Genomic DNA, 24,313 nt, shown 5'->3' with positions numbered 1-24,313 from the left:
CAATATAAACCAATATACCATGGTAATATACATAAAAACAATACAATAATCAATTGTTCTAGTAATAAATACACAAAAGATACTATTGTATACTTTGTTTTAATATACTCTAGTAAAGGTTATCACTGGGCATCATACTACTATATTGGTCAATATTTGCAAATAGCCAAATGCATGTTATTGGACATCAGAACGCACTTTCATTAGTAAAATTATAAGTATAAAGTCAAATTGATCTGAACGATATGTTTAGCCAAAATTCTAAATTGTACATGCATTCTAACCGTTTGCATTGCAATTTCACAAATTTCATAAGAGTTGAATATATATGTTTATTTGAAGAAAATGTAAAAGAATGCACTAATGTAATAGAAGATCTTAAATTTAAACATCATTGCTACCAATATATTAGTCATTATTTGTACAAAATAATATTTGTAACAAGTTCATAAACTTAGAAGGCACTTAAAAAAAATATTGGAGGAGGGGGGGGGGTATCTATTCTATATCTAATTAATTTAAAATATATAATCAAATATACGATGCACGTCTTCACTTCACTTATCTGTCCTAAATGCGGTTATAGCAGACGACAAAATTATCTAAGCCGAACCGCTATCTGTTATTTTGAACTGGTTCAAGTTTTTCCTTCCTCCGTCCAATCCTATGTTAATCTCGACTTGATTGCCCTGTTAATTAAACCCGCCTCGTGAACTGAGTTGATGACTTGATAGACAGACAATAGCCCGCTAACTCCATCACTCACACACAGCTAAATGGGTCAACATTGGATCAAACATGCACACACTTAAAAAATCACATCCATGCGTAAAAATAATACAATATTTCAAACATACCTGTTTTTCGGGGTTCGATACTGCTGTTGGAGTGTTTGCTACCACCCAAGCCTCCGCAAATGTCTCCAGTGCGGCGTTAAAATCCATTTTCCTCCGTGATGTGGCCGTACCTAATTTATCAATATAACAGTTAATTCGCTTTAAGACACAAAGACCTTAACTCAAACATAAGTCCCGAGTTGAGGCTGGATTATCGTTCCACTTCGTTCTTCCTAATCGTTAAAAACACTGCTCCTGTGTATAGCCCTGTTCCTAACTTGTCATCCATGTTTTCTTAATTGCAGATAAATAAAAAACATTTCGATAACGATGCTCTCTGTATGCAATTTGTTTGACAAAACCGCCCCAACTTATCTCTCTCGCAGATCCTAAGAGGATTAGCCACCGCTTCACGTATGTAAATACCCCTTGTTTGTGTCTCCGCAGAAAGTAGTACAACAATTGTGGGATTATATTTCTGATTAAAATCTGTTGTTAATTTTTTCACAAGAATAACACAAATAGATGCAATTATTTAAAGCTGTCTTAGTAAGAATCATAAATGACACAATTTATTTTCTAAGTGGGCGGTACTGAATATACGCGTATTAAGACATTCACAGATGATCCTCGAATGTAGTGCGCCGGAGATTAGCATGTGACCTACGCCGACCCGACAGGTGCCCCACGATATTATGGACGAATTATTTTTCATTTACAGAAAACCCCCTCAGTGTATTTAGTCAACTGCTGAGAAATATTCGCAAAATTAATTTACTTTTTTTTTCTCTTCACATCTCGCAGAATCACGTTGTTAACGTGTACACAAACATGGCGACGTTCCTGAAAGTTGTTGTGTTGGCAGTAACATTGAATTTTGTAAATTCTGCCACGTATAAAGAGGGCGATGAGGTATAAATCAATTTATTTGGAATAATTAGACATTTTTCTAAAGTATGCATTAAAAATTTCGCTGAATTATTATTTTTTGTCCACACAATGGACCTCTTAACCATGGTGCCGACAAATCCATCTATTTTTTATTTTAATTTTTTGACAACACAAACCCGAATGCACATAAAAATGTCAAATATGAGTTTTAATAAAATCGGTCTAAGTAGCAGTAGCTCTATGACTTGCAAAGATGGCTATATACGTGACTTAAAAAATATTTTACTCATCTGTCCACGTAAAATGAATTAGAAACAACATAATAGATGGAATAGTGCTGTGGCGATAATGATTTATTTTATTAATCGTATAAAATATAAAAATAATATAGATCTAATTAATTTGTGCAGTGATAGGTTTACTAAATTACTGTGGTAAATGTTCACCGCAATACAGTTTAGGTGGTAGAGGTTGCATGGCTCCGCATAGATAAGAAACCTCATCTTTCAACCTTGCGTGCCTCGAGGTAAGGGATGGTTCTTTCTGGCAGATGCAGCTGTGAATCAGTCACTACGACAAACTCTCAATTTTATCTTCAAAACAAAGATTGATTATTGTTATTTATTACATTTCTGACACACCAAACTACAATTACGTATATAAAGCTACCTGGCATGGGTACAAATCATCTCTTTTAAATTGAAGCATTAAACCGGGAGAGGTCTGTGATGTCTGAACGTCAAGAAGACAGGACTAAATATATGACATCAACAATAGCCAATCAAACTGCGCAAAAAGGGAAAATTTGAAAGTCGTAAAGCTGTACGAAATGGACGTTCCAAGTCGGTTTAAGATACTGCTTGATTAACTTAACTTGTGACAATATTTGCAAGTAAGCGAAAGTTGTGTATTGGGCCGGGTATTTTTAATTAATTCTGATTAAAGTAGTTGTGAATCATAAAGTAATAAAGTGCATTTTTCATACTAGGCTTTTTTTTTTGCCACCATCTGCTGAGTCAAAAACTATTAGAATGGCAATACCGCCAGATGTCTCTAGCGTACCAGTATTGACATAGATCTCTAGCATGCTAATATCGCCATAGATCTCTAGCATGCTCATATCGCCATAGATCTCTAGCATGCTCATATCTCCACAGATCTCTAGCCTGCTGATATTGCCGCATATCTCTAGCATGCTAATATTGCCAGATATCTCTAGCCTGTGGTATCACCACAGATCTCTGGCATGCCAATTTTACCATATCTCTCTAGCAACTAGTGTACCAATATTGTCACATTAAATTAAAAACAATGTACTTAATTTGATTTATATAATTATGTTAATGTTAAATAGGGTGAACTGGTAGAGACTACAAAGATTTTATTAACCGGAACTTCATAAAATATTAATGATTTAGTGTACAATGTACGATACCAATGATTTATCAATTGTTCACCAAGACGACTAGTTTGTCCAGACTATATTCATTGTAGTATTTGAAGTGGAAACAATATAGATGAGAATGATCAAGTCTACAATATTTATGTTTCAGATTACAATAAAATTGGTCAATTTTTGATCTGTTAATAGTGCTAAAAAGAACTGCAAATGCAAATATACATGTATGTCACTCATATAATAAACATAAAATATAAAATCACTTCGATCATAATAGATAGAGCAATGGTTTTTCCATTGATACAGCCCTTTACTATTGCCTTCAGGAATGTATATGTAATGAATTCAAAGCTAATTGTTTAATTTTATTGGATATTTTCAGGTTTTATTATACGTGAATAAAGTTGGACCATATTTCAATCCTCATGAAACGTATCATTATTATCAACTTCCAGTATGTCGACCTAAACAAGTAAGTCTAAAATACTATTCTACGTCACATTGATCATAATGACCGTTTGGGTGCCCACAGAAAGTGTTTCCATATTTTGAAAATTCATCCCTGGCTATGAATTAGGAACAGATCTTTTATATTTTATTTTTCGACTTTAGAAAATTCCAGTTTATTTTATAGTAACAGGTAACATTTGGTGTGTGTCATTAGCACTTTCCCATGAATTTTGTTGATATTTGATTTTGTAATCTATTTTCAGATAGAACATAAAAGTTTAACATTAGGTGAAGTATTGGATGGTGATAGAATGGCCAAGTCTTTATATGAAATCAAATTTAAGAGTAAGTTTAGATAAAAATCAATTTGTTGTCCTTATTGTTAAGCACATCGGATACTAAACAACTTTTGAAAAGGCATTCGTATTTGAATCAACTCCTAATATCGTATTCAAATCAACACCTATTATCGTATTCAATAATCTCCTAATATTTTATTCAGATTACCCCTAATATCATATTCAATAAAACCTCAAATATCATATTCTGAGTAACCCCAATTATCATATTCCGAATATCCCCTAATATCATATTCAAAATAACCCCTAATATCTTATTCAAAATAACCCCTAATATATTTGTAAAAAAAACTCAAATGCTCAAAATAAAACCCTAATATCATATTATATTCAATATTATATTCGCCCGATTCACCAATCGATTTTATCATCTTTCACGTGACAAGTCACATGATTAAACATGGCTGCGACCAAGAAAAAGAGGAAAATAGCTGCAGCGTTGGGAATTTTTTAAATTTTATGCTGTATTCGACAGCGTCGAAAGATTGTACGATCTCTATAATCTGGCAGGGAGGTATCATATAGACAAACCCTACGCTCCCATAAAGTAATAAGTTCCGATTCTTTTGCGGAATTCCAAGTCTCGATGATAGTCGCCATTTTGTCTCCAGACAATCATGTGACCCTCGACATTAGTGGTGATTGGCTAACGAATTCTAAAATCGGGTGAATGCTTCGGCGAAGCGGACACACCAGGCGAATATGATTCGGTCAGATTTTTATATCAAATTTGTTTGATTCGGGTGAATCATTCGGCTGAATGACAGTGGACACACTAGGCGAATTTTCACGCTGATTGATTCGGCTAGTGTGTCCACCGCTTTATAGAGTAATACATTTTGCACAAGCGTTTACCATATTCCTGAAGCAATGGCCCGAGAAATCCCTCTGTGGCCATTGCTGGATTGACTTCTGATACTTGAGCATTTGATTGAGGGAGTGTGTCTTTTCTTCCCATTCAATCAAATCTCTCCTACAATGTAAGTACAGCAAAATGACAGCCCTTCGTTTAATCTGAGGTCTTCCCTAAAACTTTGGACAGTGATTTACAGTATTAAACACGACGAAAGTACTGTTCGTCTCCAAAGGGTATTGTAGCCATTTTGATAGCCTCGTTTGTCACGCAATTAGTTTTTCTGCAATATTCTGCTATGCACTGACAAAAGACGTATGCAGCCGCCTTCATTAACCCAGTCAGAGCAGAACAGTAGGAAGTTAAACTCTCATTTCATTTCTGTGGCTGTAGTGATGGAGACAAAAGTATTAATGCCCGTTTTATAAAGTTTTGGGTGCTTTTTTATATGCCAAAATTGAAATGTAAATAAAATTATCATCACAGTTCCCCATTGATTATTTTTTATAATTAATAGACATTATTTATGGCCATGCATCAGACAAGCATTTTAAATGACAATGATTTCTTATATAAGCAGTTGCAAAGTTATTGTCTTTGGATCACTTTGAAAAATCTTGTGGAATCTCTAGCAGCTAAAGTTATTGTTTTGACTGACATGGAATCTTATGAATTTACAAGAATTTTTGATATTATTGCCCTTTGTTAAGCTGAAATAAGTTGTGGATGGTCTACAAACTAAAGTTATCTATAATCTGAGGACAACAATTTTTTTGACTGTACTGATGTGGGTATAGGTCGTGTAGATGGTTGTCGTGCACATAAAAGAAACCTTGGCAGTGTAAATTTGACAAACAATAGGTGGAAATGCAGCTGTCCAGGGAAAATTTACTGCATAGCACACATCATAGTGTACATGTATGTCTGTCTTCATAAGCCTGGTTGGTTTAGTTGTCTACGATATCATCCTTGGTGGTAGTGGACGTAAAACTCCAGGAACGAACAAACAAATGGTTGGTTCAACAAGGCTAGGAGATATTTGTTGAAGCATCCCTTATTAAAGATACATTATGGAGGATTAGATAAAGAGCTGGCAGTTCTCACTATAATAGTTAAAAAATAGATGATATGAATGGATTATGCTCAATTATTCTGAAAATTTCAGTTAAATTGCTTCACTCTAAGCCAAGAAAACCTTATTTTAAAATCTCTGTAGCCTCAATTGTCATTGTTACCGGTGGCACGATAATTAACAAAGTCTCGATTATCCATTTTTGCGTTTAATTGTCAACAGGCATTGCACAGAAGATTGGATTCATATCCAATGAAAATCGGACAGATAATATGGCGAGTTGATTGTAGTCTTTTCATGTTAATAAATGTCTAATTAATAATTTATAAAACTTTTCAGACCTAAAGAAAGACTTGCAATAGGCAGATTTGCAATAGGCAGATTTGCAATAGACAAATTTGCAATAGGCAGATTTGCCTCTTGCATAATGCATATTTAATTAAAGTGATAAATCTTTGATGGGCGAGTTCTTTGATCACTGTTGTAGTGCAGGAAATAAACCTAGAATAATGTACATATATTTCAACATTGCTCAAACTATTTGTTTAAGAGAAGAATCGGCTTATGGAGGAGCAGAAACATATTAATCAGTGTTTTTTGCAGTGGGACGGGGCAATAAATAGCGACTGGAATGCTGAAAAAATGGTACAGCTTCTAATCATTCAAGATTAGTAGTAAAGCTCAAAGGATATTTTTTCATGAGATTATTACTTCAAATATCGTAGACATGTAAATAAGGATTTTTTCAACAAGTAATATTATTTTAATTTTCTTTTAAACAGAAGAAGAAGACAAGAAAGTATTGTGTAAGGTTCATTATTCTGAAAGTGACCTCTCATTGCTGCGGAATGCTATAGAAGATCTTTATTACTTTGAGTTTGTTATTGGTGAGTATTAGTTTATAATTTCTTGAAATCTCTGATCCTTCTGTTGCACGACAAGTTTGGTCAATGTGATAGTTTTGTGGTAAGAACCATGAATACAAAGAGTACCTAGATTTTTCAAACCTGATGTATACTTGTAAATGGAAGCACCTTAGTTATATACAGAAATTGTTTCTCATCATTTAGATTTGTTGTAGAACTGCCATCATGTGAACAGTAAAAAAAGTATCATGACCAATACTTTCATGACATTCATCGCGTAAAGCAGAAGTGAAACAAATTAATTTTGTTTCCTGGACCCAAATTTAAACATTAAATTTTGAAAACTTTTAAAACATGTTTTCGTTTGTGACTTCTTGATGAATAATGATCAAGGAATGGTTTCCTGTAAAACCACATCATTTGTATTAATTTTCCACATAAGATCTAATGTTTATTTATTGATTATTATTACAGATGAAATTCCAATCCGTGGTTTTATTGGACATTTAGAGGAAGGAGGATTTTTACCTCACAGTCATAAAATCTATCTATGGGCACATCTACATTTTAACATAGAATATAATGGTGACCATGTAAGTTAGTCATTAATTAAACATAAGTGCCTGATTTTAGTTTCTTTTGTACCAGAGGGAGCCATGATGAAACTCTCTTTGTCTCTCTTGTGGTAGAATGTCAAGGGTACCAAATCTCTCCATGGTCCGCAAAAAGAATCTTTCAATTCCGGTTCCCATTTGAAAGGTGTTGCATCTATGAGTGGTATTGAAAACCAGAATGCCGACATTGTAATTCCAGTTAGATATTTGTATTTCTTGGTATGCAAAATGAATGACTGGTTTATGAGGCATAGATTGGCAATAATAGACTGATTATGAACCTTGCTTTTTGAGGTGTATTTGATGTATTTTGTAGATAATTTATGCAAATGTAACAACTAAGGAAATTAGTCCAGTGAGTATAGACGCGGTACCAACACCGTTTGAAGTAGCTTTTACCTACAGTGTTAAATGGTACCAATCAAAGTAAGTCTTTATTTATCATCAAACGTATATATGTGTACCGTCTTCCATTCATTATAACATAATCTTAATGTCTAAGGTTATTATGATACAATCATGAATTTTATTCCATGCTTGTACATAGACTTTATAAAGAGAGAGAGAGAGAGAGAAATGGGGTTTAACTAGGTCATTTCGGGACTAACATATGGTTTAATTTTATTTCAATAATTCGATTGCGAGTGGGGGTCTTAAGCAGTGGGAGGAAACCGGAGGACCCGGAGAAAACCCACGGGGTTGGACAAGCGACCCTACTCCTTGTCACGTACAACCTGGGATTCGAAACCATGATAGTCGACTCAATGACAGACTTTATGATACAGCGCGCGCACGCTAACCATTCAGCCATCCAACACCCCCCATAGACTTTATAAGGAGTAGGTTTGTATGTCTATCCATGTATTCAAGTTCTCCAAACATCTAAAATAAACTACGCACAAGCAAATTATTGAAATAAAATTAGAACTGATATTAGTCCCGAAATGACCTGATGTGTGTCTAGGAGCATTAAACCCACATTTCTTCCTTTTTATCCCGGTATAACAGATTAGCAAGCTGTAAATTGGTGATTGTTGGGTTGTGCAAGGTTAAATTATAAAAAAAATAGTATCAAAAATATAATTGTTACAGTATGTTATTGGGGGGAAATGAAGGTGAAGTCACAAAGCCATTTTAAGGATCAGTTCATTCTATTGCATTACTGTGTGTTTATTTTTAGTATGAAGTTTGAAGATAGAAGTAAACGACTTCGTGATAACAGTTTCTTCCCTAAAACATTGGAGGTAAATTTTTTCTATTTAATATTACTATTGTAAAATTAGAACCACTTGTGCATTAAAAGCAAAAAACACATACATACAATTCGTCCCAAAGATTTTTCACTGAGATTCGCTTAGAATCCACTGTGTTTCATTAGGAATCCACCATGCTTCGCGCAAGGAATTTGTGAGCCTTTCATCAACTTTTCCCGCTGGCTTTTATACAGTAGCGTTGTTGTCTTGAAGTATTACAAAATGTTTTATTTATCGATGGCCAAATTTTCGTGCTGGACATTATTCACGCTAGGGAATTGCTAACATTTCATTAGATTTGTTTCTCGAAGCATTTCACTTATTTGTATTTTCCGATGACTGTGAAGGACTTTTACGGCATTTGTAAGTTTTACTTTCCTACGTAAAGGAGCAACTTAGAACATTTCCACTGAAGGAGCATTTGAATATTTTATAATCAGCAATAGATCTACATGAACACACAAACAACAATGTACCATGTACAATGTACCTGTTTTGCTGAAATTAAGGAAGTCTATATTCGTTTATATTCAAGAAGTAATGCACCACATTATGTGATTGTGAAATTCTACTAGTATAAAACCTGTTCACTGGGCGAATGAATACATATCAAATAAGTCCCCAAATTTGTAGAATATATATGACACACAACACAGTAAATCTGCATGCCTTTGTGACCTTATTTTATTTTAGAGACTAACTCAAATACAATCTAATGATTACACATTCAAAAAATATATTTGCAAAGAACAATAGCGTAAGAATATACATATAGTCACAGAGTTGATTCATTGGCTAGATTAGGCGGGTAATATGACACCGTGACATATGATTTATTATGCATGGAATATTTGAATGAAGACTGTAATTTAGTATTATGTTAAAACCCAACTTATTTAATTTATTCATTTTAAATAATAAAACATTTGGATGTATTCGTGAAAGGTGACCAAGCCCTAATATTGGAGACAAATTATGAAATTATAAAGTTTATGTTTAATTATATTTACTCTTGATTAATTTGGAACGTGCAGTATCGGTCCCCGTGATTTATGATACATGGAAATGTGAATTGTTTATTTAAATGAAGAGTGTAATGTAGTATTATTTTAAAGCCCATCGTATTTAATTTATCTATTTTTAATTAATAAAGCACATTGTATTAATTAACTTAATTGGTCAGTCTTATAGAGTGAAATGGCTTCCTGCAGATGTATCAAAATCCTTTGTTAGCTTGGCAGTTGAGAAGCGTTAGCGATTGTTTTGTATGATGTAAATCGGAGTAATTAGAATCAAAGAACATTTGCCAATACTTTGTACTCATACCAATTTTAAAATATGTATGCGCATTTATTCGTCGGTATCAATCACAAAACTTGTGTATAAACTTTTTTTGTACAACTCTTATTGCGTCATACGTCGTAATACATTATTGTCTTATAACGGTAATGGTCAAGATTTTTGCGAAGTATCACAGCATTAGAATATAGTCCCATGTTGAGACTAACAACTCAATCTTTTGCCGCATTTTTTGACCATGTGGCTCACCGATTTACGCATTGCGGATGGATTTATATTGTAATGCACTGTGCTTTACAGATTGTTAATTTAGATTACCTGAATCTGTGGGTAATGAAGTAATGTGTAAAAGCCCATCGTATGTAATTTAAAATTTGGATTTGATAGCCAATGATTAATGGATTAAATCTACTTGTCACGATGTGGAAGTTATATACGAAAACCAAATGATATGTTTAAGAAATTGTAAGTTGTTTACTGTTCGCATACATGTATAGCCCAATGTAATACATGTACGTTCAAAATTTTAACCGATATAGATTGTCGGGGAACTTTGGGTTATTATTCAAACCGACCTGTACATTATACATATACACGTTTTCAATTTATTGTAGACAATATTAGTTTGACCCTCCCTCAAGATTAACATACTTGTATTCAACTTAAATAAAGTACACATTACTTTAACATGCTAGTTCGGGACGATATTGACAAGCAAGCAATTCACTGTGTTCCACCGTGAAACTGTTGGCAATTTTTTTTTTTTTTTTTAGTTCATTCATTCATTGTTTTATATTTGTAGATTCACTGGTTATCAATTATAAATTCTATGGTTCTAGTTTTCCTCTTGATTGGTTTTGTTGTTATTATCATGGTATGTTATAATATTACATTTTATTGTTTAACCATCTACTGTCTTGGATACCACGCTCTTATAAATGTTTACACACGTCTTACATGACTGAACAGCATTTTCTGTATCAAGTAACAAATGTTTATCAACCAATCAGTTACAAATTAGAGTAAGATTAACCAGGGGCCTGCGTCACGAAATTTTAACTAAGATAAGATAAAATCCAAATTTTAGTGATTTGATTGGATAATATTAGATTGATTTTAGTGCTTAGCCAAAAACAATTGAAGTATCTACTAAAATTTGGATTTTATCTTTAGTTAAGATTTCGTGAAACAGGGTCCAGAGCCATAAAAAAAAATTTATATGAAAAAATGTGAGCGATAACAGTAATGAAGTACCTCAACATGTTTATTTAGACATAAAGTAGCAATACCTTGCCTGATGTGACCTATATGCATGATAGTAAGACACTACAATGCAATGATTTAAAAGGAGATTATTTTACATTGTTTTTAATTCTTTATTAACTATGATTTTTTATATAGACTCGTGTATTGAAGAGTGATTTTGCTAGATATAATTTAGATGATGATGAAAATGATGATTTAGATCAGGAAGATAATGGCTGGAAGATAATACATACAGATGTATTTAGATTTCCACCTGGTAAAAATGTCTTCTGTGCCATATTAGGTAAGTTGTTATATTCAATTCTCTTTTATTAGCTTTTAATAAATCAACAAGATGTACATTTCCATATGTTGTCAATTTCAAGAACCTTCCCAACTGTACAGTGATGACATTGAATGCCAACCATATATAAACACTTACCAGATGCTAATAATTTTTAATTTCCATGGTTATTAAAAAAAAACAAAATGTTTCGAGCATGCTTCATTTCATGTTGTGAACATGGTATTTACATGCGGTAATGATGACTGGCCATATTAATAATCTTTTGAGCAAACCACAGGCGTGCAGGACTATGGCTCAACAAGATGTTGATCCTATGAATTAGTGGTCGAGAAGTTATTGATAAGTGTTGGATGGGTGGGTGACGGGGGACGGGGGACATCATCTTCACTTCTGGCTCAAAGAGCATTCATTTCACACTTGGTACATTCATTAACGGTATGAAAACGTTAACCAGGTTTATCCAGTAATTGGGCCTGCAAAATATGAAAGAGCAATAATTCATGAGAATCAGAATATTTTTTTCATATGGTGTAAAATATATTTTGAATGACACCTCTGAGTATGGTGATTTTTATTTTAAGGCTGATTTGAATTTCAGGTGTTGGAAGTCAGTTTTTAGCATTAGCTACAGGAATATTATTAATGGCTATGTTAGGAATGTTTAATGTACATCGTCATGGTGCTATTAATTCAGCTGGTATCGTGCTCTACGCTTTTACTTCATGTAAGTACCTACTTGATATTTACTTAAGTTTATGTCCAAAACGGGGGGTTGGATGATCGAATGGTTAGCACGCGCGCGCTGTATCATACGGTCTGTCATTGAATCAACTGGCAGGGTTTCGATTCCCCGGTTGTACGTGACAAGGAGTAGGGTCGCCTGTACAACCTCGTGGGTTTTCTCCGGGTCCTCCAGTTTCCTCCCACTGCTAAAGTCCCCTACGTGCAAGCGAATGATTGAAATAAAATTGAACCATGTGTTAGTCCCGAAATGACCTAGTTTGTGTCGATTGGACGTTAAACCCCATTTCTCTCTCTCTCTCTTATGTCAAAAATGGGGTGGAGGGGGGGGCACGGTTTGTACGGTCCTGGCACACTAACCAGGAGGTCACATGTTCAATCACAGTGTTGGCTCAGAAGTTCCTGGTGTCGGCTTGTCAGCATGATGCAGGACGAATGGCCTAGGAACGGTACATGTCTAGTTGTTCGAATGGAAATAATATGTTAGTCCTGAAATGACCCATTGTACACACGGAGAACTATCTACTTTAAGAATAGATCTCGGTACAAAATATTTCATGGGGCCTATTACACAGACATCCGTCCATCCATCAAATAGAAAATATACAGTGGCATATGTATATGTACATTATATACTATTCAAAAAAAATAGGGGATATTTGATTTTGGGGGCATAATACTAAAATATGCAAATGACTACGAAAAAAGTCACTATAGAACCTAACAGAAGAAACATTTCCAGTTACATGTGACGCCCAAACGCACCAATAGCTACCGCATGGAATGCAGGTGATGCTTGGGATCATCATGGGGGTCCAACCCAAGATTTGCACGACTCTGACTTTGAATGTTACAGTCATTGTGGCATTGAATTCCAGGGTGGAAACATCAGTTTTATTGTTTTAGTGACCAGAAAACAAATTTTGATATGCGTCGGCTTACCCAAAATGAAAGGTTACGTGCCCTTGGCATGCTACAGATCGGCACAACACAGGCGGTTGTGGCGCGGACGATGAATGTTTCTCAGTCTGTCATAAGCAGGCTATGGTCCAGATACCGTGATACACAATCTGTACAGGACAGACCACGCTCAGGTCGACCAAGGGCGACAACTCAAGCCCAGGATCGATTTATCCGTACCTTGGCATTGAGAAATCGTGTCATCACAGCAAATCAGATCAGCGCTCGTCTTCAAACAGACACTGGTGTGAGAGTGAGTGGCCAGACGATTCGGAATCGACTGCATAGGGGTCACCTTCGCGCCCGACGTCCTCGCGCGATCCCTTGTTTGAGAGATCATCACATTCAGGCAAGACGTCGTTGGTGTAGGGATCGTCAACACTGGGATAATCGACGCTGGAGCAATGTGATGTTTTCAGATGAGTCAAGGTTCACTGTTGATTTTTTGGACAGACGTAGGAGGGTGACGCGTCGTCGAAACGAGCGCTTCCAAGACGTTAACGTCATCAGACTTGATCGATTTGGGGGTGGTTCTGTTATGGTGTGGGGAGGCATCACTGTTGCTGGAAGAACGGCTTTACATGTTGTTGCAGGGCGTGTTACAGGCCAGTACTACCGGGACAACATCTTGGCAGTCCATGTTGTGCCGTTCGCACGACGTCATGGCCGCCGTTTCATCTTCCAGGATGACAACGCAAGATGTCACAGGGCCAGGATCGTTACAGGTTACCTCCAACAACAGAACATCACCACATTACCTTGGCCAGCACTGAGTCCCGACCTCTCCCCCATCGAGCATGTCTGGGACATGCTTGGACAGAGGTTACGTCAACGTCAACAACGTCCTGCCAATGTCCAAGAACTTGCTGCTGCGTTGCAACAGGAATGGGTCAATCTGGACCAAAATGACCTTAGACGTCTCATTAGGAGTATGCCACGTCGGATCAAAGCTTGTTTGGCAAACAGAGGAGGATTTACCCGTTACTGACTTGGTTGTGATGCTGTGGTAACTTTGCTGTTTGACCCCGGGTATCATTTTACCCTTATAATGGTCAGTCTGTGCCTTACTTAGTCTAACGATCATTTGGAATAAATCGATGAATGTGAACTTCATTTCATTTTGTCATTTGTTTCTTCGTCAGTTTCATTAGGTGACTTTAATAACACTTAAAAATCAAATATCCCCTACTTTTTTTGAATAGTATACATTGCATGTATTGCATTAGTTTGCATTTATTGAAACACAGAATGATTATGTGGGGCCACAAAAAGATGGAAGCCATGGCCTAGTTGGCCTGTGCCTTAATCGGCCTGAGTATACTATTCTGTTTTGTGGTTCTAATTCGTTTTACATATTTCATACACACCAAGACTAAATAAGCATGTTAAATTTCTGTAAATGGAAGCTGTATAAATACTTCTCAATATTTTCAAATCGTTCATGCATGAATTAAATTGTCAATTAAAAATGAAATGAAATGGGGTTTAACGTCCTACTGTTCTGCTCCTAACCTGGGCTAATGAAGACGGGCATAAGCATACAGTGTGCTATGAGGAAAATTTTGCCCGGGCAGCCGTGCTACGGCCTACTCTTATATCATATTCCAACTGCCCAGGGATCTTTTACGTGCACGCCAATGTGTACACAGGACCTCGGTTTTTCGTACCATCCAAACGACTAGACATCTGTCCTTGTTGGGCCCTCCGTCCTGCATCGCTGACAAGGGGAAACCACGCCGGAAAATCGGGATGAACTTTCTCGGCCAATGCAGGGATCGAACATCCGACCTCTAGGCTAGCGAGCCAGCGCCTTACCCACTTAGCCACGTGATCCCCCAAATTGTCAATTAAAAAGTCAATTTTCCTTGTGTCTGTTCTCAAGCATAGTTAATTGTAGGCAGACAGCGTCTTGTTTTGATGTAATGCTGTAAACATTTTATTAATTGTTTAAATATATCATAGGTATCAGTGGTTATGTAGCAGCTAATATGTTTAAAAAGATGGGAGGTGATAACTGGGTATGGAATATAAACCTTACATCATCATTATTTGCCTGTAAGTAATGTTTAATTTTATGTAGACGTTAAACATTTGGTGGATCACAGCATACACCATTACAACATTGAATGCTTTTGAGTAGCTTGTTAAGTACAGCAATAGGCTCCATGAAGCATATATATATTAGTATTACTAGAGCTGGGCAATATGCCTGGAAACAAATATCACGATATTTTCAAAAAATTGTCCTGCTCTCGTTTTTACACTATGGAAAGATTGAACATGATTTGAGTGGCACAGATTGATAACACAGTTGCTTCTTAATTAAAATGAATTTTTATTTTGGGTTTTGCAGTTTACAAACTATATATATATACATAAAATAAACAAATGGCAACAATAAATTTATTATCTATGCCACATATTGTTAAAACTTCAAAGAGTGATAACTTCACTCAGAATAAAGTTATTTAAATGAAATTTCCAATACATTCAGTTTGCATATCTATCATTGAACTTTTATAACAAGAACGGCCAGCTCTTTATCTTTTTAATTAAGATAACAATATTTGGATCCTTATTTGACAAAAATATTAATTTGTCGGACGTGAATAAAATAGCGTTTATTCATTTTATCCGTTTTGATAATTTGTTTTTCATTTCAGTACCATTTTTCCTTGTTTGGGCTATTGTTAATTCTGTTGCTTGGGGTTACGGAACAACACAAGCATTACCATGGCAAACAGTGATATTATTGATGGCCTTGTGGGTATTCGGTAAGTAACTGAAATTACAATAAATAGGATTGATGGATAGTTTTGTAATGTACATGTATTATGAAAACCATTATGTACTCTTTAAACATAGTAAATGAACATAAAGACGATAAATGAACAGAAACATAATGAATAAACATGAATGAAATGAAACACGATAAATGAACAGAAACATAATGAATAAACATGAATGAAATGAAACACGATAAATGAACAGAGACACAATTATTACTTTTATTATTAAGAATTTTTATATAGCGCTATTTCTACAAAGGTTGGCCAAAAGAGCTTTACAATAAAATGGTAACAACATACATGGATGTAAAAAATAAACTTATGTAAAATGATCACAAATAATATAATAAAATTTGACGTTAATAAAAATAGGATACTGATTATCAATACACCAATATGTATCGATACGTTCCAGCGATATTTATATCGATACATAATATAGCGTATCGCAGTATCGTTTAAGAAATACCATGAAACCCACCTTGCAAAAGAAGACGATCTCGGCATGGTTTGCCAATCAAGCGTCTTCCACGCTCCTTATGAATTCCAGGTACTGGTAGATATTAAAATAATAACTGGATCATACATTGATGGATTCACTGACCAGTTGTTAGGTAAATTTAAATCTTTATTGAATATAATCCCCTGATAGAACACCGAATACACCAAGAAACAGTCATTAATAATATATTTTTCTGAAAGAATCTCAAATGCCAAATTACAATGACATGTGACATATCGGTTGCAATTAGGTCAATAAACCAGTTTTAAACAGTGTTTACCGTTATTATATTTTATATTTTATTTTAAAAATGTTGTCGTTTTTATTGAAGGCTATATCATAATCGTACGGAATTTTTGTTTTAAAGCAATTTCAATTATGGTTGTCACGTGACAATTTTGCCATTTGTCTATCAACGAATGAATAAAACTTTTGCAAGTTACGCCACTAGTTACATGATAGACAAAAAACTACAAATTGTGTTATGAAGAAATGCCATGTTGCCGTATCATCTTATTTTGGTTAAAGCAATTTCTCATACTGGCAATAGTAGAAAAATGCTAATATTTTAGATCATCGACTTATGTAACGCGAACATTTCATCGAATAAACTAAGGCAGTAATTTATTCTGGAATATTACTGACCTGAGCTGGTATGTGAATTAAATATGGAAAATTTTCAACAGGTGTACCTGTCGTTATTTTTGTGGTAATTACATACATCAGAATATGACATTCTCCATAACAAATTACCAAGAATTAATTTTGTTGAAGTCTAGTTATATTAAAGGGAATGGAAGCTTATAATTAACCCATTTCCTATGGGACCTCATTTGAACCAATTCTGGCCGGTTCGTTTCAAAATCGATTAAAAACCCTGATGCTTACCCATCTCAAAAGCCTTGAAACAGAATGTAGTTTGAGACTATTTTGGGCATAATTTGTGATGTCACCATATTGCGATACGTATCAGTTTGCCGTATCGTCAATACGTATCGTATAGAAAATGAACTGTATCGACACAGCCCTAATACTGATGATTAATCATGAACTGTTTTAAGACTTAATTTTAATGAAAGAACATAATAAAAGAACAGAAACAAGATAAATGAACATAAAACAGCTGGTTTTATGTAAAAAATTAATACACAAAAACACATATTTATGGAAAAAACAGCTACTTATTTATTTGGGCGATGTTTCGAAGAGTTTTCTCTCAACATTGTCAAGCTAATACAGTAATATAAGAATTCTGAGATCAATTATTGTTATAGTTTTTCTGTATATATTGATTTCAGAATTAATGTATTACTGTATTTCTGTATATATTGATCTCAGAATTAATGTATTACTGTATTAGCTTGATAATGTTGAGAGAAAACTCTTCGAAACGTCGCCCAAATAAATAAGTAGCTGGTTTTTTTTTACATAAGTGTGTTTTTGTGGATTGCTTTATCCAGTCACTAAATGCCTCTAAAAGATTAAAAAATTAATGTATGTAATGAAACGAGAGATTCAAGAATTAAAATATATTTAAAATAAAGTAACATATTTGTGTTATTTTTCAGTGGGCTATCCTCTAACTGTGATAGGAGGAATCTTTGGTAAGAATTGGGCTGTGAGTTTTGATGCTCCATGTCGAACTAAAAATATTCAGCGTGAAATTCCCAGTGTACCCTGGTATAGATCTGCATTTGCTCATTGTGTTGTTGGTGGTTTTCTGCCTTTTAGGTATGTTGATCTTTGTTCATGAAGGTTTCGTATTTGCTTTTCCGAAAAGTGATCATTTCCATTTAACATTTTAAAACAAAATTGGTCAGAATAGCTTTTTGTGTGGGTAGCAGACTTGACTCTCAACTTGGATACTGGTGATAGCTCCTCTGGCTTGTGATTCTCGCGGTCTGGGTTCAATCCTGGTGGTTTCATCGCATCAGTGGTGCATGATGTGCCTGGCATAGAAAAATGTTTGATCACTTGGATGAGATAAAAAAAACTAAGTTCGTTGTATACCATGGTGTCATGTTAATGATCCTCTGACAATTGGAAATGGGAATAAGCCGTAGCACTGCTGTCAGGGCAAAATTTCTCTCATAGTATACTGTATGGAATATGCCTGTCTTCTATAGCCCGGTTGGTGCAGAAAAGTAGGACTTTAAATCACATTTCAAATGCTGGCTGAGAACAACCTACTACAGATTTGCTTATATTGGAAAGTTCATCTTGTCGTTACCATGGGAATGTCCCATCCAGAAATTGGTAATGAATATAAAAGCTGCCATGACAGTTTGAATTTGATGGAGAGTAGGCAGAAACACAGACTTGACAAATTTCTGCTAAAATAACTACAAAAAGGTGTTGAATAAACATTTATTTCCTTTCTGTTCACATATTTAAGGAATGAAATCATTTTTTTCCTTGTAATTTCAGTGCCATTTCTGTTGAGTTATATTACATATTTGCAACATTATGGGGTAGAGAACAATATACCTTATTTGGTATTTTATTTATTGTATATGGTATACTGCTGAGTGTTACTGCCTGTATCTCGGTGGCCTTGACCTATTTTCAACTTTCTGCAGAAGATTATCGATGGTGGTGGAGATCCATATTTAGTGCTGGGTATGTATATTATATCTTCAGTGTACATAAATCACCCCTTGACAGATGATATTCAAACTAAGAGTAGGGTGAGGCAAAATTTGCCTCATAGCAAACTGCATGGCGTATGCCCATCTTCATTATCCCAGATGGAGCAGAAAAGTATTCTTCATAAGTTAAAGAAGAGGGAATTAAAGGTTCAGCGCTTTAAGTCAACCTCTGATCTCGATAGACCAATAGCTGACCTCACCAAAGGGGCAATTGTCAAGGGGGTAGTTGTTTAAGGGAAATTCGTCAATAGGCAGACGAAGTGACTTATCTTCCTACCGTAACCTATTGACGATAAGTCACTTCGTCTGCCTATTGACGAATTGACCTAGACCTCACTAAGGTGTCATTTTTTTCATGTGACATCTAGACTCATTGAGTAGTTACCAGTAGTCACGTTTCCAAGCATTTTATTCTGTTTTGTTTTGATTTCAGGTCAACAGGCATGTTCGTCTTTCTCTACGCCTTATTCTATTATTTTAAACGATCAAATATGTCTGGAGCATTGCAGTCTATAGAATTCTTCGGCTACACGTTTCTGACATGTTATGTGTTTTTCCTGATGTTGGGTACGGTCTCTTTCTTTGCTTCATTAAAATTTGTTCGCTATATTTACGTTAACTTAAAGATGGACTAATTCCACAAATTATATTTGTATATTCTGTTTTATTATTGTTAAGATATGCTTTGTTTTGTTTATGTGTACACTACATGTATAATAATAATACACAAAGCTAAAGACTTTTAAAAGTACCACATTGTTTAATATCTGGACCACAATTATCATGACACAAAAATACATGTATATTAGAAATTACATTCATGTTTGAATATCATAATCTTTAACATGGGAAAATGAACAATGGATATTCAATGCATTTACAATTTTGTCTTTTCTCATTATATTATTTGACTTCCGTGTGATCTTAAGGAAGCCAAGATTATTACTATTACAAAATCATGCAATAACCTGGTTAACACTTGAAAGTGATAAATGAGTTATCTCCCTTTGACACATACCTTGAATGTGCAAACAGCAAAGACTGCTAACAACTTTGAATCTATGATGACAGCCAATCACTGTTGCCGAAATGCTTAATTACACCACGATTCTACTAACACTACCTATTTTTCGGGACAGTGAGAGAACTCAATTCTAGCAATTCTGGACTGACAATCGAGCACCCTCAAAGTGTGTACAACTTTATATCATGTAACAGAGGAGATAACTCAACCAGATTTATAAATTTTACAAACTGAATGGTTGAGACTTATTGAAGGGCTATTAATAATAATATTATAAGTTATCTGATTTTAAAAAAAGGGAAAGAAGCTGGTTACAATATCTGGACTGACAATCGAGCACTCTCAAAGTGTGTACAACTTTGAATCATGTAACAGAGGAGATAACTCAACTAGATTTATAAATTTTACAAACTAAATGGTTGAGACTTATCGAAGGCCTATTAATAATAATATTATAAGTTATTTGATTAAAAAAAGGGAAAGAAGCTGGTTACAATATTTTATATTTAGCACTCACAAAGGAGTTTGCTGTCATGAATTGATAAGGAAGCTTGTCCTGCCTTATGTAATGAATGACTATTTATTAGTACCAAAAGGACCTGGCAAATGTTAAACATTATTTCTAACATCTCTTTCTAGCTTGTGTTTTGGTTGTTTTGTTTTTTTTTGTTATTAAATTGGGTTAATTCTCTTTCATTATGTATATTTAAATGTATATAGGTACTTCATGTGGTGTAAATTTTTATATTTCATTCTTGTATGTTTGAGAAAATATGTTCAATATTTTTGCTGAAAGATTGTCATTATTAGCTTTGTTTATGGGGGCCATAAAAGTTGTCCTGAATTGTTAATTGAATTTGTAATTCTGTTTATTTTTAAAATCTATTTACCTTGTTAGGTTGACAAAATTCTGAGAAGAAAAAGAAAATATGTCAACACACAGATAAAATTAGATTCAGTATATTAACCAATAAAAAAAGTTATATGGTGACTAGCTTTTGTTGTTATGGTTACATTCAAACATTTAGGTTTTCTATTTGTTTACTAATGTTAATACTGTTTGATAAACAAACTGTATATTTGTTATCTTTGATATCCCCAGTGGTCTTATTCCGTTCTACTCCACTAAACCCGGGGTTCATCCATGGGCAAGACACGTATTCAGATTATCTGCCCTTGATGATTGTTCTATTTTTATCTGCCAATACGCTTGATAGCATTACGACTTGCACTGCCTGTTTTGACTGACATAAAAACATCTTTCCCATCGAAAAGATGTTTTAGCACGTATGTCACTTCTTATATACTAAATTTATTGCAGACTTTCTCATAATCGAGCGAACAAACCGCCATATTGTTGTGAATGTAAACACTGAGGCTAAGACTGGTTTATAAACTGTTTTTTGATTGGCTCATAGAATCAAGCCACTATTTAGGGCAGATAATTTGCATACGTAAATATCCGTTGATGAACCCAGGGTGGAGTGGAGTGGAACGGAATGAGACCACTGGGGATGCCGAGAATGTATATTTGTGTACACACGATAGACATTTTAAAATAGAAAAAGACAACTCTCTTACATGGAGCATTACCTTTGGTACAAGCAGGAATGTGTTTTATGTTTTGAAAATTAGAGGTGATTTTTTTTATGGAACTAAACTTGATTTTGTCTGTGTCTTATTATATGTTTAAATTCCTACTATTGTCCCGTTTAACATTTCTGTTCGACTAAGTTTTATGTTTATAATCTGTTTAACCACAGGTTATATATATGGCAGAACAATGGAGAACTATAATCTGTTCATTATGTTCAAGCCAGAAGGTTTTTCATTTTCTCAAATTGAGAAAAATATGCTTAACTGACAGAAAAGAAATATTTGTGATATTCAAAATGATTTCCAACAACTCTTTTATTAGTAACTTTGTGTAATAAATGCACTGATGATGTGATCACATTTGTAGTTTTGGATATGTCATAGGAAAGAGGGAATTTTAGTACATATAACTATTGGTATAGTTCATCAATTGATATGCTTGGAAATATGTGACTAGAACAAATGACTGGCTAAAAGCTTTATAAAATAGAATGTTGCAATGTAGTTGATTTGGATAATTTTCTTTTATTATTAATAATCATAATTATTATACAAGTATTAATATAGAATAATAATAATCTATTTGCTTAGCATTTAGATTCCAGTATCAAAAATTTAGAATCAGAAAATTTAGTCCCTGCAGTGTTGATTTTGTTAATAAATGGAATGTGTTTTGTGGTCACATATTTTCCAACAACATGTACTTATTATACATATGTAAATATTGTTATTATTAATATAAAATTGTTATATGTAACAGGGGGCCATTTGTAGTCAAATAAACTAAGTTTAAAATAATGTTTATTTTGTAATAAGTACTAATAGGGACAAGTTGATAAGATTTGTAGTCTGTCAAGGGTGAATATATTCTGTGCTTTTTACATTTGACAACTATGAAGATTGATAAATTCAGACATACATCTTTTCTATAGAATGGGAGCTGCATCAAGTTAAAGCACTGGATTAAGGCCAGTACAGAAATCAAAATGGTGCCAGTATAGGTGAAATCATATTACCAGAATTAACAGTATCTCACTCTGTTTAATTAAAAATGGTTCCCTTTTTAAAACCTAATGGTCTGATATCAACATTGTATTATGATTTGTTTTTGTCTAATGGAAGTGTGTCTACAAGACATTATATCTATCAATCTTCATCTTTGAATTAATTACTGTTTTATCTTCATTTTGTATATATTTAACCATATCTTATGTTATTCTCATATCTTGTGTATTTTGTTAAATTTTAGAGATATATATTTAAATAAAGTGAAGTTTATGTTAACAGGGTCAATGAAACAGACCTGGAGAGAAGTCGACCTATTCTAAAATCAATTTCAACAAATCCTGTTGTATAGATTTTTAAAAAAATCCAACCATGTTTTAAAAAACTCTATAATTCTGTCATGTACAAGCTTTAAAAGTCAAACATAATCATGAGATAATTATAAGTAAATTCTCCAAATCAATACTGTTTCTTCTTTTGCATCAATGCACAAATCCAAGTTAGAATTTTGTCTGGAGTAGTCCAGATAACTATGTGAAAAAATAAATCAGTAGGGTTCTTTCATATATTCTATTATAGATAATCAAATTCACTCTAGTACTCTCTATCATTAATCTGACTAAATGGTGAGATTAGGAACTGTAGTCTGTATAGTGTTCACAAGCAAAGTTGGATGCCTGGCACAGCTGACGACAGTGCAAGTCCACAATACATGTTGGCGTATTAAAAGGAAATATATTTGAAAATAACAGTCCCTTGAAATGTGATCAAAAAGGAAATGAAATAGAGAAAAAATATGTACTGTCTTAAAGAATATAATTTAATATAAAGGTTTGGTTGTCTTGGGTTTTTATTTTACCTGAAGACAGACATGCACCTTTCCAAGCACTTCTAAAAAGTTTTATCTACATTATTTAATATTACTAAAAATAGAGATTTACATTCCTTATTATAGTATACTGTGGAATATGGATTTGATAGATTTAAAAAATACAGGTCACAATGCTGTTACATATATTGATCATATTATTTATGGCTGATTAACCTAAATAACTGTTGGGAATGAATGGCCTTTAATAATAGATTATTATATTGTTGCATATGTGACTTCAAAATTGAATATTTAGTAAGACATAACTGAGCTTAGATGTTCAAGAGACTGTTATTTGAAAATTGGTGGGGTCGAAGACGTAAATAAAAATATAAAATACCAAGGTATGTTGTGCTGTTGTTATTTCATATAATTTAGCACCAGGACATTTTCGTACTACAACCAGTAATTTTTAGAGGAAATATAACAAGAACCCAATGCCTATTATTGTAGAGAATGCGCATTGAAGATGTCACTTAATGAGAATATGAATGGCAAATTATAAGTAAAACAAATGTCAAAATATGCAGCTTCATTTGAAAAAATCTAAATAAGCACAATCCTGGCAATATATTCTATGTTTAGCTAAAATACATTTTACCCCTTTACGAATTTGCCATGCCCCATTGGAGCCCAGTAACGTTTTTAATTGAACAAATCCAAACATCACCTCAGTTGAGGAGAATAAGTCGAAAATTGTCCCAATTACAGGGTAAAGCAACCAGTTTGGTTG

The 24,313-nt window shown here is 34.0% G+C and overlaps 2 protein-coding genes across 2 annotated transcripts in view; one reads left to right on the top strand and one right to left on the bottom strand.

The window, feature by feature from the left end:
* Positions 1–1,240, bottom strand: part of LOC126808701 (DNA-binding protein SATB2) — a 58,099-nt gene extending 56,859 nt beyond the window's left edge. Inside the window, exon 1 of the mRNA XM_056098869.1 lies at positions 858–1,240. Within this exon, the coding sequence (XP_055954844.1) occupies positions 858–944 (87 nt within the window). The 5' untranslated portion in view covers positions 945–1,240. The remainder of the gene's footprint in view (positions 1–857) is intronic.
* Positions 1,241–1,491: 251 nt separating this feature from the next.
* LOC126808710 (transmembrane 9 superfamily member 1) lies at positions 1,492–23,923 on the top strand. Its single transcript, XM_050533637.2, has 15 exons — positions 1,492–1,748; positions 3,509–3,598; positions 3,840–3,921; positions 6,643–6,747; positions 7,201–7,319; positions 7,657–7,766; positions 8,521–8,584; positions 10,695–10,766; positions 11,294–11,441; positions 12,043–12,168; positions 15,108–15,200; positions 15,809–15,919; positions 18,005–18,167; positions 18,864–19,055; positions 19,518–23,923. Exons 1-15 carry the CDS (start codon positions 1,668–1,670, stop codon positions 19,717–19,719), a joined length of 1,758 nt encoding a protein of 585 aa, XP_050389594.2. The 5' UTR covers positions 1,492–1,667; the 3' UTR covers positions 19,720–23,923.
* The last annotated feature ends 390 nt before the right edge of the window (positions 23,924–24,313 follow it).

Source organism: Patella vulgata, chromosome 1 (assembly GCF_932274485.2).
Source record: "Patella vulgata chromosome 1, xgPatVulg1.2, whole genome shotgun sequence".
Lineage (NCBI taxonomy): Eukaryota > Metazoa > Mollusca > Gastropoda > Patellidae > Patella > Patella vulgata.
Note: the sequence above shows the minus strand (reverse complement) of the source record. Positions and strands in the feature narration are given on the sequence as shown.